Here is a 20285-nt window from a genome sequence, read left to right on the forward strand (position 1 = left end):
ATACTTTGCTTGAAGATTTACATGTAGTTGCCGGTGAAGGACCTGCTTTCACAATCATTTTGTTAAAACCCATTACACTCTTCTCATAAATGTGCCTTCGTCACTTTTATACTACGTTTGATGTATTTACTGTAGCACGGTAGTTATTTCCACTGTCTTTTCTAAAAGGTCAGAACATCCTGTTTTATCTGTCTCTGTATTTGGGTTGTTTTTCTTGTTGTCTCCTTCCTATAGTTATTTTGTACATATAGATTTTTTTTTTCTTTTGATGTTGATTAAAAACATGATTGGTATTAACCCTCATCCACAATGTGGTTATTATTCTGCTTTTCAAAAACTAGAGGAACTTCCAGCAGGAACCCAAAGTCTAACGGAGAGCTGGAAGATTAAAGGTCAGGATTATGTTGAGGACGAGATTGAGGTTGGGATTCAGTCTGCTAACCAAGCTGTTCCGGGACAGTTCATAAAGACTGACGCTCCAGAATCTTCATTTGGGAACGAGGAGCAGATGCTGTTGGGTTCTGCAGCTATAGGCCATGAAAAGTATGAGACCGAGTTGAAAGAAAGTCCCTCTGATAAAATTTCCCTGGAAGACACTCTTACAGAGGATGATGATCTTCAAGCTTATGGAACTCTGAAATCTGTGAAACGTGATCATTTACCAGCAGATGTCAGCAGTGACAACCTTGCCATGGAGGAGGCCAGCCATGCAGTTCAGAAGCCTAGCGTACCTGATAAGAATGGTCAGTCACTGTCACCAACTGGAGGAGAAGATAATGGGTTGTCCCTTAAGTTGACCCCAACTGAGTACAAAAACGAAGCTGGTTCACACTTCTCAGATCAGAAATCGCCCGAATTCTTAAATATTCATGACCATTCCGATTTAATCAGAAACAAAGGGCTTTCTTTCGATTACACAGAATCCTCCCATCAAGCTGAAGATGCCCATAAAGATTCAGCAGCTGAAGCAGTTGAGCGAGAAGAAAGGCCTACAGAGATGCCATCAGAGCATGAAAGTGCTGACTCTTGCCACGAGGATTCGATAGAATCAGAGGCATCTCCAAATACAGAACTGGATGCCAAGAGGGAACTCTCTTCTCTGGTCGCAGCGTCAAGCTTTGAACAGGAGGAAGAAGCTATGAATGTTGTGGCCTGCACTTTTACAACCACCAATGAGGAAACTGAACCCAAGTCAGAAAAAGATGAAGAAAGAAAACCAGATAAGGACTTGTGTGCCTTAGAAACAGGGTATATGGAGAGCACAGATGAAGACCTTATTGCTGCCGTCAAAGCAGCTCAAAAAACAGACAGTGAAGCAAAATCTGATCTAACTTTAGATACATCTGTTGAAGAGAAAAGCGTAGAGGCGTTAGAACAGGGTGAAAATAAGGAATTCCATCTAGTAACAGTGGCTAAAGAGAGTTTAGAACAACATGCAGAAGAAGATACCCAAAAAGACGCATCTGCATCACCCAAGGCTAATGCCACATTTCAGAAATTACAGAAGAGGGAGGCTTCTCCAGCAAGAAAAACAGGCGTTCCAGTCTTACAGAGAAAAGGTCTGTTTTAATTCTGTTTAAACCCCATTTTATTGCACAAATTCTTTTCGACAGCAGCTGAGCTTTTGAGTAAGTCAACCAGCACCCCTGAAACGGCCCACAGCGTCTTCAAATACTTAATTATGATTTACAAAGATGAGCCTCCTGCTTGTAGTGGTTAACTTTGAATTAGATTTCTTTGATTTTTTTTTGCATCTGAAACTTTGTTGGCTGTTTGTGAGACTTTTTGCATGTCACGTTGCATGTTTGTGAGCATTCCATGTCACCACCATTCTCTTGGCCTTTCTTTTCTTAAAATCCCCCTCGCGGGAACTGTCAGGTTGTGAAATCCTTAGTGAGACCTGACAGTTCTCATGTAGGTTTTTATGCCATATGTGTCGAATCTAACCCTGGTAGTGTCAGTGACTGCTAACAGTGCCTCCTCTAGAAGTGTTTAAATGCATGGACTCTGCAACTAGTGAGTCGAGTACTGCCTCCCATTATCCACCAATGTGGTGTAATCATGTAAATAAATTTTGAATTGTTGTGTCTCTTTCTAGCTGGAAACCAGCAATTACCTGGTGTACTTCTAGGGTTTCCATGGCTACCACAATAGAAGTCAGCTAATTAAAGTTGCTGTAAATATCTTCCTGTGGTTTCAGTGGGAAAAATGACCAATTAAAAGTTGCCAGGCACGGCAGGAACAGCCACTGCCTGGGGTTGAATCCCTTGCTTCTAGAATAATCATTTAGAAATGCTCTGTATTTAGAAATACTCTCTATGTATTTATTTTTTTTCTTTTTTTTTGGGGGGGGGGGGGGGGTGGTGTTTGGAAATTTAATTTACCTAAACATTATATGGATTTGTAATACCCACTTGCTTTTATGTTTTTACAAATAAAGACCCCTTGTTTTCAGTAGCATTTTTTACACTGTAACACATACATTACATAGAATTATTTATTAAAAATAAATACAAATTACAGTGTCATTGCAGTACTGCATGGTACATTTTCAGTTATCTGAATAGTGGAAGATCTTTAAACAGTTGCCTTTACTCTCTGAAGCGTTTTGTCTCGTGTACTGTATGTTGTATTTAGTGATTTTAAATGGGGGTCAATGAAATACCCTGGAGGCCATCAAGAGTCATGTGCTCTTACAGGATCATTGAAGAGCTGTCTGGAGGCGCTTCTGGAAGCTGTTAGCTTTTAGGAACTGAACAAGCACCAATGACAAATAGCCTTATTTGTAACTGCAGTTCTCATAGATTTAAAGTTGGCAGTATTTGGTCTGCTGCTGTTAAGATCATTAAAATAGACCCCAATGTATAATTTAAGTGTTATTATTTTGTCATTTTGGCTACTGAAACTATTGGAAAAAATGCTTCAAAATACCTACTTTGTTCCCCCCGGCTGGCACTGGTAAATCTCTTAATGCCATCTTTTGGCTGCTGAATGATAAACAGTTTGGTTCCTTTTGTTTTTGCTGAGTTTTATACTGTTCAAATTTGGAAAAAGAATGAAAACAGGAAATATAAAAAGAGCAGCAAAACAACCTATCTAGCCAAAGAAAGCTTTAGTGCTTGTTAGGAAAAGCAGCTGTATCACATCTGTGCTTAACCATTTCAATTACTGAAGTTTACTACCGATTTTGAATCTAAACAGAATTGTTGAACATTTTCCTGTAAACTTTTTAATAACCTTAATATTGTATTTTTAAACCATTAAATGCATGCTATTGATAAATATTGATTATTATCATTTAAAAAGGGTTTTAAATTATACTTTTTTATTACATTGTGCTAAATATCAACACGATATATTCTAATGTCAAGCATTTAACATTTAACATTGAACTTGAATCAGAATTTAGCAGTAAACCTTATCAGCTGTGTATTTCATATTGACAGCACCAGCCTGTAAAAGGGCAATGGTAGAGTGTTCTGCATTAATTATAACCCTTATAAAGAGAGTTTAAAGAGATTGACCTGTCAGCAAAACCACAGCACACAGCAGTAACTTTAGTCTGTGTTAGGTGTCATTTAAGATGTGTCACATTGGAACCCTAACCCACTACATTGCTTCATTTTAAATGTACAACTACAATACAGTTCAGAATCTGTATATAATTCAGCAGTGCTCATATAGAGATGCACCGAGTTATTCTGTTATTGTAAATACAGACAGATGAATTTGATTGCTCCGTGCGTAGCTGATAGAGCAGGAAAGGTTGTGAACCTGGTAACTCTACACATGATATTTGCAAGGCAGAGTTATTCAATATCCAGCCAGGATGCCATAGTGACAGTGTATTTTGTATTGGGGACGGTATTTATTTGGATTCGAAAACAAAATAGTTTTTAACTAGAACAACTATATGTGAGTACAGTTACACTTGGACAACAATACATGAACTACAATAACTGAAGTAAAAGCTCAGCTCCTTAGAGACTGGCTTTGAAGGACAACCAACAGCTGTGATAGCTACGAAACTACTTATAATAAATAGGCTTATTCACAAAGCAATATCATTTCCAGTAAATTCATGTACTGCAATCCACTTTGCTAGTATACAGTATAACCAAATATCTTTCCAGCTTACAAAAATGTTTCATCTTCAGCTGGCAAGTGCCAGACAGATATGATGTAATCTCCTCTTATGATTGATACAGTAGAATATCTGACATATTCCAGTGTGCTGTAATGACAACCCAACATAGTCCAACGTTCATGATTTAATGATTAGCAAAAAAAAAAAAAGATTTGAAGGAATTAAAAAAATAATAATACCGCACTAGCAATTTTCCCTATTCCATTGCAACGTTTTCCAGAGTTGCAGTATATCCTGCATGTGTCCCTAGATGAAAGGGTTTTAGAATGTGTTGACACTTTTACTAGGACTGTGGTGAGTTTTGGGGGTTACCCTCCTATGTTTCTAGGTTTGTATACTGAATGGTGCCGTAAAAGAGGAACATCTTTTACTCAGTAAAACCCTAGGTTAAAAAAAACACACAATATAAGACACTTCATTCTGTTTCTACTATTGTGAGGTGCAATTCTGTGATTGATGGCTTATAACTATTATGAACTACTGTTTTGGGGGGGGGGGGGTGGGGGGGGGGGGGGGGGGGGGGGGGGGGGGGGGGGGGTAGTGGGGGGGGGGGGGGGGGGGGGGGGGGGGGGGGGGGGGGTACACCACATACACTGGGGGGGGGGGGGGGGGGGGTGGGTGGGGGGCGGGTTATGGTTGTTACACTGAAATTTTTAATAAAATGGGAAAAAAAAAAAATAAAGATTTTATGCTTAGACTTTTCATAGCAGTGCTTTGGGAAAAAAAAAAAGATTTTTGCTTCCCTCCTTCATAGCTAGTGCTAAGGCTGAAGGTGATAAAGAACAAGCCGTGGCTGCTGATAAAAAGGGAAAGGTATGTGTGGAATATTTAGTTCCTCGCTTTGCACTACACAAAACTGGTCACACTACTGGTAACAGGTTTTGTTCCATAAGTTTAATGGACTTATTCCTGTGCCTGTTCATGATGCAGTAATAAGCAGTATATGTGTGTGTGTGTGTGTCTATATATATATATATATATATATATATATATATATATATATATATATATATATATATATATATATATATATATATAGGACATTTGCCATATTAGTGCTTTCTGTTTAGTCAGCTTTGCAATTGCATTTATTATATATCTTTACGTCAAGAACCACAATTGGTAAAAGAGAGGTCTTTCATATTTTATCCACTGTAATTATACAGCGCTGGCTTTACTGCTGACATTCATTTTGAATCATTTTGCTTGGAAAACATCTGCTTTCTTCAATTTACATTTTTTTAGAGCATTTTCTTTTAAGTTTGGTATTTGAAATTGTTAGCAGCTGCCCACTAAAGCAAAAATAAAAGTATGTAATTATTTTGGAATAACATAAATGTGGGTCCCTTAATTCAGTTACAGCGCTGCCGTGGGGAGCGCAGGATGAGTCGCACAGCTTGAACGGTGCCAGTTCGCATCCAGGCTGTGCAAAGAATACAAATAATAATTGGTCTCTCTAAATTTAAAAAAAAAAAAATTATATAAATTAATTTTCTCATTTTTATTTTGGCAACTTCTCATACCAACCTAGCAAAAACCCATCCGGGTTTCCCTGTGTTTATTTCATCAGCATATCATTTGTCTCATTTAATTTATTTAAATTTTGTTCAGTAAATTGTTTGCTTTATGTTTTTGGCCTTTTTTATTTGTTTTTATTTTTTATTTTTTTATAAACACAAAGACGCCCACACCATCTTCTGCTAAAGCTAGAGCCACCCTCACCCCAAAACGACCCTCCTCAATCACAACAACCCCTTTGAAAAAAACCTCCAGCCCGGCTTCGTCCACACCTGCTTCCTCCTCAGTCACTGCCAAAGCCACCAGTGCAGAATCCAAAGAGGTGAAGGCAAGGGTAAGTAGTGCTGGCATACAGTATTAGCCTGCCGGTCAATGCGTTGCAGTCCTCTACATTGACCGACACTCTAATGCTTTATGAAAACAAGCCCCCTGTTCCTTTACTTGCCACTAGATGGCTTCTGCTTGTTTCTCCCCACCTTTTGGAGTGATAACCCATTATTTACTCAGTATTATCCCCCTGTCGGTGATTACAATCATCAAACGCTTGTGGTGGAAGAGCCTTTAGTCATTATTCACCTGTATTATGGAACAATCTTCCAATTTGAAATCCTTAAAGCTGACTCAATAAATGCATTTAAATCAAAGCTTCAAACACATCTTTCTGCAGTTAATATGTATTGTATTTGTTTTATTTATCTTTTTTATTATTTTCCCCATCCGTTTTTTTTTTTTTTTTTTTTTTTTTTTTTTGATGTTTTATTGTATATTATATTATTGTATAGTATATTTGTCATGTGAAGCTCTTTGGGATGCCTTGGCATGAAAGGCGTTATACAAAATACATTTGATTGATTGATTGATTGTCAGAGTCAGATATAGAATGAGTACAGTCATAGTTTTTAAGTTGAGGTGGTGTGCAGGTGGCATTAATGCAATAATCCTCAAGCATTTCAGTTTGATCTCAACGTTCACAACAAAGCTTGCATGTTAGTGGATTAAATGGAGAACACAGTCTCCAGTGATAGAATCCTGCACTTTTCATGATCACCAGATTACATAGGTCACAGAATTGCTTGATTTTGAATGTACTTACCGTGGCTCTTGGGGTAGTACTTTTAAAACATGTAACAACTGCAGATGGTTGCGTTGTTGTCAGACTGTGACACCAGTGTTTGTGTTGGCTGCAGGGAGTGGAGGCGAAGAGTGATGTGAAGAGCCCAGCCTCCAGGCCACCAGGTGGTGCTAGAGCGCCTGCTAGTGGAAGCAGAATCCCTGCCAAAACACCCACTGCCGTAGCTCCAAGAGGACCCTCTGCTGGTTCTCCTGGTAAGATCAAGTAGTGCAAGTTACCAGAATGCGATACGCTGTGTACACTGGATCCTGTATAATCCAAAGTCATAGTGTGGAAAAAATATTTTGTATATGTTTAATATTTTGCGTTTCCTTTATGTAATATTATTTTTCATTTGCTTTATGTAATATTATATTTTAGCTTCTAAGGCAGATGACAGAAAACCGGGGACTGGAAAATCTGATAGAGGTAAAGAAAACTCTGCTGATGTATAAATGAATGAAATTGTGGTTGACAGTGTTTAGCTGTTCTGCAGAATTCCTCCACTGGGTATGGGCATATCTCGGCGATCTTACTTAAGCCTTCGTTTAGGTTTGTAAAGGAGCAGGGAGAGTAAAGACATGCACACTTACTAGGAGAAGTTCACAGAGAATGAATGTTTGTCATGGTGGCCTACCCTTTAATGGCAGACACTGATTGGATAGATTGAAGAAGGCTCTATCTTGGGAACTTGATGAAACAACGCATGGGTATTTGTTATGAGGTGCTCTTCTGCAGACGTATGTCGGTTCATCCTTGGTGGAGGCGTGTTATTCACCTCCCTTGTATTTACCTGCTCTCTTGCCAAACAGATTCCCCAAGGACCCCTGAGCGCAGTGGCTACAGCAGCCCAAGTATGCCCAAGTCTCCTTCCAGCCGCTCCCACCTGCCGCCAGGAGGGGCCACCAAGGAGGTGAAGAAGGTAGCCGTGGTGCGCACTCCACCTAAATCCCCGGCTTCCATCAAAAACAGGACCCCCGTGCCCCTGGCCCCGATGCCGGATCTGAAAAACGTGAAATCCAAAATCGGATCAATTGATAACATTAAACACCAGCCGGGAGGCGGGAAGGTAAGATTAACAACAGGAGTGGAGTTTCCCGCTTTCCCAAGCACCATGTTGCTCTGGTTGATTAAAGCTGTTCAGAATGGTAATGAATTATGTATTCAAGGCTGGGGCTTATCCATTTTCATTACTGTCTTGACGAGGTTGAGATTTGTAGTGATCAGCACCAGCAATCTGAGCAACAGGTCAGTGCTAAATCAGCTCTGAACTCATGAAGAGTTTTTTTTTTTTTTTTTTTTCTCCATGTGTGACTGGATGTCCTCCAGCAATGTAAGGGGAGACGCAATGTGTATAAGGTTAAAGGAGGACTTCATTTATGTTCATTTGTACTAGAGTGGGAGCTAAGTTCCAAAGTTAGTAAGTTTTATAGGTTTTTTTAGTATAATGAATGTATAGTTAATCATTTTGGAGTTTTTTCTAGTATTGTCCAAAAGTAACTATTCAGAAGTTTTGATGTGTTTAGGCTTCCTGAGAACTGGTCAATTCCAATAACAGCACCAATGGGATTCAGTGTGTGCTGTACCTCTATTCTAAAATACAGTAAACTGCACTATGAACAGGGAGGAAGTGAACAAAACAGTCAGTCTCTGATGTTCATTCGGCGTTTATAGAGTAGTTGTTTTTTTTTCTTCAGGGGAGTTTTACAGTCATAAAATTATAAACTATATTAACCAATAGGCAACACAATTCATGAAATATTAATTCCAATAAACCACATCTTAGCAGGGCCTTGCTGAACTAGGATTCTCTAGATAAAGTGAGGATCTATCATAAGGGAATTTTCCCTGGTCCTTGCGTTCGTCTGCTTCCATTGGTGTAGTACAGCTTGTGTGGTGAGGGTACATCAGCTGAGTTAGGATATCCTCTTCAATCAGTCAGTGCAAGAGTCTTCTTATCAGCTAGGAACCAATAAATACAATATCCAGTTGCTAGTTGCTAGCAACCAGTGGCTGCAAGTGCTCTACCCAGATCCCATTAGAAGCAATGTATTGTGTAAGAGGTGGTGGAAGGAAATTCATGAGCTATGGTATTGAATTGTACACTTGCCAGGCTATCACTATAGTTATCTCTTAAATATATTCAGTCAGCAAATGCAGTAATAGAAAGACCCGACCAGTTAAAGCATAATTATCTTTCCTACCTATTGCAGGTGCAAATATTAAATAAGAAGATGGACTTAAGTAATGTTCAGTCTAAGTGTGGCTCCAAAGACAATATCAAGCATCTCCCTGCAGGTGGCAATGTGAGTAACTTGGGGATGAGCTCAGTGCGATGCTTGAGTCTTCCTGCAGTTATCACCATCCTACAGCGCTGGCCAAAAGTTCAAGGACAGAATGGCAGTCAGTGTCTAAGCTGTTGAAAATCCCGCAATACCAACAAAATGGTGCCATTAGTTTTGACGGTATATTAGCAGTTGACTTCTGCCCGCATTCTCATTTTATTATTATTATTATTATTATTATTATTATTATTATTATTATTATTATTATTATTATTATTTCTTAGCAGGCGCCCTTACCCAGGTCGACTTAGGGTTACAAAAAAAAATAAAATACATATCAAGAATTACGGTACAGTTAAGAGCAAGATACCAAATACCATGACTCCAAATCCTAGATGAGACTGCGCTTCTAATGCTGTTGACAGTGCTAATGGATGCTGGGAATAAAACAAAGGCTGGCATCTGTTATAAATATGTAAACTTTGTATCATTGTGTTTCTGTCCTTAAATTTTTCAGCCACCGCTGTAAAGTCCCATCATCAGATTTGAATCCACTTATTTGGTATCTACATTCTGAACCAGCAACAGGATGGAGGTTTCAGAATAAGGTGAAATAAAAATTACACCAATTGCAGTTCTTATTTGAACCATTGACGAGTTGCATGTAAACTCTTCCAACAGTAGGCAGTATCTGACTGCTGTCCTAATGTTATCAATCTTTACCACGACACTAAAGCGTCTTCAGCACCAGGCTGTCATGTTTATAACTTATAACATTGCATGTGGCAATAGACCCAAAACTTTATATTGTTTTATCAATATGTACAGTGCGGTAATAATACGATATATAATAAGTAGGGCTGTCAATTATTAGCAGTTAACTTCTGCGATTAACGCGTACATTTTTGGGAATTTTTTTTTTTTTTAAGGCGTGTTGATCGCACTCGTCTGTTTTGACCCTTAGCATACCGTAATTCATTCCTTATGGCACCATTTTAACTATGTACTCGCGCGCATTGAGCGTGTCAGCGTTTGCTTTGAAAGTTAGTCGTATAGAGAATTAGTGCAAAATACTAAAAGTATAATACTGTAACAGTATTTACAATTAAAGAGAACATAGCCGTTACTCAGTGAATGCTTTGTTTTATTTAGACAATTTTAAGTTCATAAAATACTTTTTTTTTTTTATTAAATGGCAATGAAACACATCAGTAAAGGAGACCCTTTTAAAGGAAACTAAGAAAATATACAGTATCATTTGAAATGCATTAAGATGAGTTATAAACTCACTCCATTGTGATTTTGCAGTTGTCAGTACAGCAAATGCTGGAGTGTTCTGTATAATTCTGTGTGAATAAATATAAAACTGGAAAGAAGGGGCAACAATATGAATCCAGACACAGGACAAGAGGTTTTTTTATGCTGGGTTGTTTTTTTTTGGATGATGATGATAATAATAATAAAATGTTTCTTTTTACCCTCATGTTTTGATTGAGTTAACAAATGACATGCATTGATCTCACCTGATTCTGTTTGAAGCTGCATTACGTTGGGCTCTAATCTAATTCAGTTTATTAATTTCCACTGCGGTAGTTTCTAGCAGTGCATCGCTAATTTAAACAATCTGGTATTCAGTTAAGGCTTAACAACTATTAATTAAGATTTAAAGTGAGGGAGAGAGAAGGAAAATAAAAACTGAAAACTGGAAGCCCTAAATATATAATCCAGCTACAAATAAACAGACCCAAACAAAAATTAGTTTTTTCAAGCAGAATTTAAAAGGTTCAGTTGTGCTAGCATTCCTGATATGAATTGGGATCAAGTAAATGGCCTGGCTCCGACAGAGTTCAAACGAATTTTTATTGACTCAGAAGATTAGCATTTTCTGATCTCAGGGATGGACCAGGGACACGTGGGGTCAGCAGATCTTGAAGATAAGGTCCAAGACCATGTAAGGCCTTATAAATAATAAGAAGAAGAACAATAACATCAATAATAAACAAACTTGAATTAGATGGATGTAGTTATTGTATCAATTCAATATGCGATTAAAAACCAAGATTAACGAAGAGTTAAAAAAATAATAATAATTGCGAGATTAATTGCGGTTCATTTTTTTTAATTGCTTGACAGCCCTAACAATATCCATTATATTCTGTAGAGTAACTGCTTCTGCCAGTTACCTGGGAGAGGCAAAAACCAGTACAGAGGAACCAATGAAAAAGTATCAAAGCATTCGATATAAATGCACAATATTGTTTTCCAAGAATCACATGTCTCACAGCAAAACGAAAAAAAAAAGCAAAACACGCTGATGGAGGCTTTGGCTAAAACGCGTGTCTGCTTGACATAATTTCTACCAAATAGCAATGATACCTCTTACTGAAGTTCTGTTTTCAAATTGGCAAAATTAAGACAAGATCAATCAACATTCACGGAAACTGCCACTGTAATAGTATAAGCAACAGTATACCACTTGAATACAGATGTGTCCATTGAGATATCTCATTATCAGATATCAGCTGTCCTGGTAAGACAGCAGCAGTATTCACACCCTCACCTTGCTAACAATACTTACTGATCTACATACTGTAACAAGAATGCAGACCAACCTTTAAAACCTGTCTGAGTTTTCAGTATACAGAAATCTTTTCAAGGTTATCACTGAGGCAGTCACAGTGTGGAATCCTCTGGATGCATGCCCTAAGGGACTGGGGACAGTATTGAAAAGATTTTAGTCCCTTTGACTTATTTTCCCAGAGGAGCTGCATCTTTGGACTTCAGTGCATGAGGAGACTGTTTTTTGTCTTGAGGTGGAAAGCATCGTGGCTTTTGTAGTGCGTACCAGCCTGACTGAGAGCTGGCTAAAGACAATGGCAGTGCTAATTAAATACAGGATTGTCAGAGAGTGACTACTTCAAGTTTTTAAAGGTGTAGTGTCCCATATGGTTTGTAAAATGGAACTTGCAGTGGAAGATTGTAAGCAGGTTTTGTTTTGTAGAGGAAGCTTGAGTCTTTAGAGCTGAGGTCTGCTTTGTGATAAAGCAGTTTACCTCACATTGCTAATCAATGAACTGGAGCAAGGTTAAGCAAATGTATTTTAGGGTTAAATTAAACACGTGTGTGGGGCACTGCAGCTTTAACAAATGGCATGTCAGTATAACATTTCAGATTATATCATGTTTGCTGTAAAACTCAGAACTCTTTAGAGGATCTAGCCAAGTTTGAAGAATCAAAGGTGTGTAAAACAGGTGGTATGTGTCAGTTTGTTGTGTTTGTAAATACAATCATGTTTCCCTTAAAGAACAGAGCTACATTGCTGGTTTCAAGAACAGATCTTTATATCAAACATGTACATAAGAAGAGGGGGAAATATACTTTCTATTGGTGTTGAATGTCATTTACACCATACGTTTTGAGGCATAGTATGTGGGCTGTCTTCAAAGTTTTCTGCGTAAACACCGTTAATTTAATTAACTCCCTCCCCACCTCCAAGTAAAATATCTGAGTTATTTATTTCTTATTGTACAATTTTGTTTTATTATTAATTTGTTTTAAAATAGCCCCATATAATCTGTAAAGATCATCTTCAGTATACCGTTAGCACACATCTTGTTTATTTGTTTGTTGCTTTGGTTTAACATTTTACATTTCATTATACAAACTATTATTTTTGTTGTTTCAGTACTTCTCGACATTATCTTTAAGTTTTACTGCAAAAAGGTATTTCATTTTTATTGTCCTACATTTTTTTTTTCATTAAACTCACTGATCATCCAATATCTTATTTTTTCTTTTCACTGCGATCCCTGGGAGAAGTTTCTTCTTCCAATAACATTTCTTAAAAATAAAAAATAAAAAGGAACTCGTGAAATACCATTAGCAGTTTCTGATTTGGTGTTTCAGTTGCGAAAGAAGATCCATTGCCTTTATAAAACAAAAGGAGGAATATTTAGTAATTTTCTGCTAGTGTGACACTGATTGAAATTATTAAATTGTGTTAAAGTGGATATGCAAATCCTTGTAAATGGAATTCCATTTAGTATTGTGCGTTTAAAAGTCACCAAACCCTTCAGTAAATCATGGGTACCACTTATTGTGGCCCACAAACAACAATATACAGGATTCAATACGCCTCTAAGAGTTATCAAGCTCCCTTTGCTTTTGGTTTTAAGAAATGTGTTACTGTAAGGAGAAAACGGAAGAGTACCTTTTTACCACAAACTAATCTGGCGCTTTGGAAACAGTCATGGTGTTGGCGCATGTCCATTTGCCTGCAGCAGCCGGGTGCCTGGGTGTTGTGTTATGAAGGACTTGAGATCATTTTTATAACTAAACCTTTTTTTTTTCAGGTTCAAATAGTCCACAAAAAGGTCGATGTGTCTAATGTGTCATCAAAATGTGGCTCCAAGGACAACATCCGTCACAAACCAGGTATTGAAACAGCTTCTCTTCTAATTAATATGCAAGCCCAATAGCTTCCTGGTTTTATTTAAAAACCCTAAAGCCTGGTGATAGTGGGGAACAATAGATATTCTTTTAATACTGTTTTTTTTTTTTTTAATCATCCTTGGTCACCAAAATGTACATCTGTATAAAATGTGTTAGAAATGTAATAAACATTAAATTGAAAGTCTGGTAAGGTGGAAATATGACAGAATGTATATTGTATAGTGTATATTCAAACAGAACAATAATTCCTTTTTGTGTTCGTATTTCAGTGCAGATGCTCTTTCAGGTTAGTCGTTTCCAAAAAACGGGTGAATAAAAATGAATTCCTGTTTTTATTTAATCAATTCCCCCCCCCCCCCCCCCCCCCCCCCCCCCCCCCCCCCCCCCCCCCACCACCCCCCCACCCCCTACTGACCTTGAAAAGACACTGAGCTGCTTAAATTATTCAGAGGAATTCAAAAAGCAATACCAAAAACCACCGTATTCTTCATTACGATTTCCCAGTCTAAATACAATATATCTCCCTGTTCCCAAAGTAGCTTCCACTGGTGTCTGTTACGAGCAAACCCCAAAATGCGGGCAATGCCCGGGTGATTCATGAATTGCCCGCGGACTTTGGGCAAAGCTTGAGATTAGAATAAGTTATTTTGGGCTTCGACCAGGCAAACCGTCTTGTGCCCACTGCTTCTCGTGCAGAATCACTCCCTCTGTTCTTTCATTCCTGTTGTGAGTGACAGGCAGACCTGGTTCACATACAGTACTCAACTTCAACAAAGAAACCATGTGCAGTCAACCCAGTAGAATCATTTCTGACAGAAAACAGCAGGTCTTTTGTGGAGGCTATGCATTGGAGTTAATTCACTTGAAGCAAATAGTGGAAGATCTAAATAATGCCTCTGATTTACATTTTGCAGAAATAGGACCAACCCTGGCTTATAAATAATAATAAATAATAATCTTTATTTTGCCTTTCATAGTGGACCACCATCACAAAGCCTTTACAAGATACGAGACTCGTATCTATAACTAACATTTAAAGATAAGACAAAATTGTCTTAGTGACTCACAGGCACTGTTATAGATGTGGGTTTTCACAAAGGGGAAAGTGATATCGGTGACAATTTTATATATTTTGTGCTGGGGCCTGCCTCAGTCACTCTGTTTTGTCCCATCACCTGCTATTGGCCTAACCTCTTCTGTCTATTCAACGCTAATCATTTCATTGCCACAATTATGACAAAAGACTAGAAAAGTCTTTCAAGGGTGTGGTGGTTAACGTATGGTGTGTTCCCTTTTTTAACCAGGTGGTGGCAATGTGGAGATCAAAAAAGAGAAGCTGGATTTCAAGGTCCAATCAAAGATCGGATCTCTCGATAACATCGGGCATGTTCCGGGAGGAGGACAGAAAAAGGTAAAAGAGAATTTCAGTTGGCAATCAGATTACTGTTTTAAGAAAAAGATTCTCAGATGCGTTCTTCTTTTACAGTGTGGATCAGCAGGCATTAAGGTCTATTTCCAAAGCTTTTTCCTCCAACAATAAAGGAGTTTATATGTAATCCATATATATATATATATATATATATATATATATATATATATATATATATAGATATAGATATATCGATATATATATATATAGATATAGATATATATATATATATATATATATATATACACGCACCAGCGCTAGAAGATTGTTTTTCAGTTTCCTTCTATATATATATATACATTCTCAATTAAATTAAAATAACTGAAATTAAAAATAAGAAAATGGTGCAAAATGCTTTGAAAATGTCATTACACTAAGTCTATAATATTATAATACATTAGAAAACAAACAAGTAATGTATTTTAACTATTTAATGCTTTTGAGACTAAAAAAAGGCTTTATTTCCAAATTGGTAATTCATTCATTCACGGCTTTATGCACATACATGTAATATTTAATATATTTGTAGGTTATTTGTCATGATACAATTTACAGATCTCATCGGATGTTAAAAGATTGATGTGTATGTTAATGATGGTGTAAAGACATCTCTGATTCTGTTAAGTCTGTCCTATCAGTTTCTATGATGCCACTTCAGTATCTTGGCTTGCTGACTCTTTCATTCTTTACTGCAATCATGCTGGTTTCAATTAGCTTTAAAAGCTTCTGAAGAGGGTTTTATTAAGAGATGTACAGTACACATTGGCGTATGGCTGTCCAGCAGGCTGAGTGAGCTCTGAAAACTGCAGGTAAATGAAGTGACTTGTGTGCCAGACTGACGAATAGTTGAGGTATTCATATAAAGGGAATGTTTCGTTCATATTAGATTGGTCTGTTTAACAGTTTCAGGTTACATATTTACATGTGTTTCTGTTGTTTTAGGTATTAATACTAAGGGACATATATTGATTGTTTGTACAGTAGAACATTGGGGATGAGCCTCACACTGCATGACAGCTTTCAGAGTCATTCTGGGTTTTACTGCAAACCTTAGACATTAAATAACATCAGAGCTTTGAGAGAAAGAACTGAGCTGGGCAAAAGTGAGCTCATAGCAAACCCTGAAAGGCCTCAGACTGTTTTTTTTTTCCTCCAATTTTACTATCGTTGGTTTTTAACTTAACGTTTAAAATCCACTTTTTCATTTTCTTGGTGGTTTTTGGTCTTAACACATTTAATATTGCATTTAGAAGAGTCTCGGAAAAGGTAGCTAGCTTCAAGGGCAAACCTGTTTGGTGCCGGACAGCATCCATTTCCTGAACGACTGTAGCTGTCGCTGCCTCACTCCCTGCCTTTCTTTCCCTTCTCTTTTGTGCTTTTATGTCTCTCTTGGTGTCACCCGCACCTGCTCCATTCTCCACTTTCACTGCCCGTTACTTTCAGGTTTTCATTTGAAACTCGCTGTGTCACAGAGAAGGAGAAAGAAAACATTTATTGGACTATACAAACTGATAGCAGTAGCTTTGCTAACTGACTGCTAGATGGGAGGACACGTTTGTGTTAAAAAAACCACTCCAAAAAAAAAAAAACCCTACCTGTGGCATAAGTGATTTTTTTTGGTTTGTTTGTTTGTTTTGTTTTTGTTCGAATTGCCCAAATGGAAAATAATACATATGTAACATATTTAAATATATGTTTTTTCATATATTTAAAAAATACATGCCAGTCTATCATGTGCATCATGCAACTATAGTAATATGTTTTATTTCCATATGGCAGTTTTGATCTATTATTTTTGTTACCCGTTTCATTTGGTTTCTTCAATGGCGATGCATGTTTTTTTTGCAACTCGCTGGTTTTCATCCATAGAAGGAGAAGGTGAAAGAAACGTCAAAGAGCTTGAAAGACGCCTCACAAAACGGGGACTGTCAGAGTCCCAGCCCCAGTACAGGGTGCCAGTCCCCAGTTAGTGAGTCGGTCATTCCTGAGGAATCCCCTGTGTTACAAGCTGAGGACTCCAGTAAGTATGCGCACCGCCAGGGCACAGTAAGAAAGGCTCTGATTGGAGGAGGATCTAGTGAACATTGTGATCATACAAAAGCAGTGTTTGACTTAACTTTAATAGCAAAAGCATATTGTTACATCAAATAGTTTAGTTCAAGCATTCTGTAATATTTTTGTGGATAATGTGCAGAAGCTTAGTATTTTTTCTGCTGTAACTCATTTGTATTTATGCATTTGTCACTCATTGTTAGCTGTGTTACCTCATTTTCCCTTCAATCCCTCTCTCCACAGACTCAAGGGTTTAGTAATGATTATCAGTCAAAGAGGTGATTTTGTATAACTCGTTACTAAACGAACCTCGCTTATCACTTAACTGTTTACCAATTGGGCAAAAATGCAGTTTTTGTGGTTGTGCCCGCAATTGAGAAGGACAGACTTATGATGGTAGGGCTACTGATTTTCCGCAATTGCGGAATCGTGGATGGAAATACGGAATTAGGGATTTTGGGAATGGAATTTTCCTTTTCTCCTCAGAACTCCAGTTTTCTGCATTTTTTTGGCGGGGGGGGGGGGGGGGTGTTGCACTACACCCAGCCGAGTTGTGTTTATTCATCATGTGACTTCACAGGCGTCTCTGCTGAAAGTCAACACGCCGGCTGCACCAGCGAAGCAACATTTCAGCAAAAGACAGTAGAGCTGAAACATTCTCTGGTACTCTGTGGGAGGATACCGTTACAGATCATATTGCCAGTCGTAAACATGTAGAGAACAAAAAAGTTTAAAAGACTGCAACAAACAATGAGGAAGCTCTGCATTCTCCGGTGCTGAAAAACTAAGACCCAAAGTACTGCGCTCAGGGCGAGGCATTCCCGAAGTAAGCAAGCTAAATCAGTATCGTATTTCATTATTGTGTAGTTTATTTCTTTCCACTCTACCTGCATTTAATAAAGCCATACATCTGCAAAGTTAAACCAACCCCATTTCTTAATTCAATTATATTATCTGGACGATGAAGAAACAAGCTCAAAGCTATTTTTTCTAGCTCTACAATCCTTAAAGGAAATGGATCGCTTTACTGTGTAAAGGATGTAGTCAATAAGCTAAACAGGTCTTTTCAAAACACCTTGTAGACTGAAGTGGAAGTGGAAGACTGTAGATCCGAGTCTCACAACAGTGCGGGACATTTGTTTTCTGAACTGTTTTAGTATGATTACGTTTTCCTGCTTATTTTAATGCCAGCAATGAGCCAAGTGATGTCTGTAAACATTCAGACATGGAAGCGTCTTCAGGTGCTTTACTTACTATATTACAGCAACAAGAGTCTGATTGGAAATCTTGCCTTTGATAAAAAAAAAAAAAGTAGACAGCAAGTTGTGGTAACATGTATTATTTTACTTATTTTAACTATCAGCATATTTGTGTTCAAGTGATAAAATAAATTGATAAAGTGGGAAAAGCGAAATTGTTAATTTTTTGAAAAAATGGAATTGTTCATTTTTGAAAAACTGAATTTGCTATTCTCCAGAATGGAAAATCTGTAGCCCTATGATTGAAAATGGAACAGGAGTCTGCATCTGATCACTGGGACATAATGATATTCACATTGCAACGGATATCGTATTTAAGTAAACAGAATGTTGACTGTAGCGTGAACAACGTTGTGTCACAAATCAGCCCCAGTAATCAGAGACTGACCTATATACACATATCAGATTAAATGCTTTCTGGTTTTGTAGGGATAGCGCAAGCCCAAGGTAAAGTGAGCTTCTCCACATTTCTTCAGACAGTCCTGCAGGAACCATCTCCATTCACTCCCAATTTCTTGGCCTCTTTTGAAGCCGCCTGATCCTCAGTGCCAGTTGTGCTACATTGTGGTCTACTGGCCACATTAACTTGACCAAGTCAGATTCCAAGATATAATTTCAGAGATCAGACGAAAGTCTTTATCAAATTACGTAACCTAATCTAATACTAAATCTAATTTAGTATCCTTTGCTATTAAAATTAAATTGTTTCTTTATTGAAAATGATGTTTGACTAACAGGTACAGTTTAGTCCCTTTTGATATCTTCGAGGTATACCCAGACGAGTCTAAGCTGGGAAAAGCAACCTGGGGACAAATGTCCTAGAATTCACACCTGCCAAGCCTGCAGAGTCATCCTCCCCAGAGACACTAATGAGAGAGATAAGATACAAGATTAAATTCAAAGGAGAAGCATTCCTATTCACTTCAATGACACTAAAATAGAAACAGTTTCTCAGTAGCGGTTGGGCATGTGGGCACTGCAAGGTTATGAATTACTTGGCAGAATATTTACTAACGGAGGGCTTACTTAGTAAAGAGCTTGCATTTTCCTCTTAAATCTCACTGCAAAACTTGTATTGAAGTGTACAGTGAGATATTGTGATGAATACTTACAACAAGGTCACACCTACCTTATCTGGAAACCTTTCATCTAAATTTGGAGGGAGCTTGGTTTGGGCATTGCTGGTTCTTGTAGGCATCAGACAGTGGCTCACAGAGACCATTGTATGAGTAATTTGAATGATTGGTACAAATGAACAGCTTATAAAATGTTTGATTGTTTATAAGCCACAGTGACTTTCAAAACATTGAGTATATTTTACATCTCCATTTTCTGTTACGTTAGCTCAGTGTGTGTCACAGAGTAATGCAAACCCCATCATTTAAAGCCTGATCTCGGTCTGCCTACTGTTTTCATAATTGAAATGCTCTCCTGAAGATTTCTGTAGGAATCTAGTAAAATAGCACCCAGAGTATTAAAAGGAACCTGCAAAACCATGTCTGTCTGTGTTCGAAAATGTGATCGAAAATGTCTTTCTCCTGACAGATTGAAACTCACAAGCTGTCCTTCCGCGAAACAGCCAAAGCCCGCACTGACCACGGAGCTGAGATCGTCTACAAATCACCCACTGCCTCTCCGGAAGGCTCCTCCCGTCGCCTTAGCAACGTTTCCTCCACTGGCAGCATCAACATGATAGATTCTCCGCAGCTCGCCACACTCGCTGACGAGGTCTCAGCTTCCCTGGCTAAGCAGGGCTTGTGAGCCCTCTCTGCTTCGTCTGGGAGAAATGTAACCTTTCCTTCCTTCCTTCCTTCCTTCCTTTCTTTTACCAGTCGCCTTTTACCGTACTTTTGCAGTTCAGTTTGGGGCATAAAATTTAGACAGGATTAAAAGTGCAGTACAGTAATTTAAAACCCTTCGATTTATCTATTGCCACACTTACATGGAAAAGTTAGATTACAACGTTCTTACACTTTGCATAAAAACTCGTTTTACCATACAAGTGCTCCTTTACACAGTAAATGCCAAAAAC

The 20285-nt window shown here is 38.0% G+C and overlaps 1 protein-coding gene across 1 annotated transcript; it reads left to right on the plus strand.

Moving 5' to 3' along the window:
• The first annotated feature begins 268 nt into the window (after positions 1-268).
• LOC121324221 (microtubule-associated protein tau-like) lies at positions 269-19887 on the plus strand. The gene is made up of 11 exons (XM_041265867.1): positions 269-1559; positions 4902-4960; positions 5829-5999; positions 6853-6991; positions 7158-7205; positions 7589-7845; positions 8990-9082; positions 13414-13495; positions 14818-14924; positions 16812-16962; positions 19799-19887. The coding sequence occupies exons 1-11, from the start codon at positions 269-271 to the stop codon at positions 19801-19803; spliced, it is 2403 nt and encodes an 800-aa protein (XP_041121801.1). The 3' UTR covers positions 19804-19887.
• The last annotated feature ends 398 nt before the right edge of the window (positions 19888-20285 follow it).

This window comes from Polyodon spathula, chromosome 12 (assembly GCF_017654505.1).
Source record: "Polyodon spathula isolate WHYD16114869_AA chromosome 12, ASM1765450v1, whole genome shotgun sequence".
Lineage (NCBI taxonomy): Eukaryota > Metazoa > Chordata > Actinopteri > Acipenseriformes > Polyodontidae > Polyodon > Polyodon spathula.

Excerpts from the sequence above, each read along its gene's own strand:
- LOC121324221 (XM_041265867.1), top strand. The coding sequence starts at position 269 with ATGTTGATTAAAAACATGATTGGTATTAACCCTCATCCACAATGTGGT. Across the intron at positions 6,992-7,157 it reads ACCCTCTGCTGGTTCTCCTG|CTTCTAAGGCAGATGACAGA; the intron begins GTAAGATCAAGT and ends ATTATATTTTAG. Across the intron at positions 14,925-16,811 it reads CGGGAGGAGGACAGAAAAAG|AAGGAGAAGGTGAAAGAAAC; the intron begins GTAAAAGAGAAT and ends TTTCATCCATAG.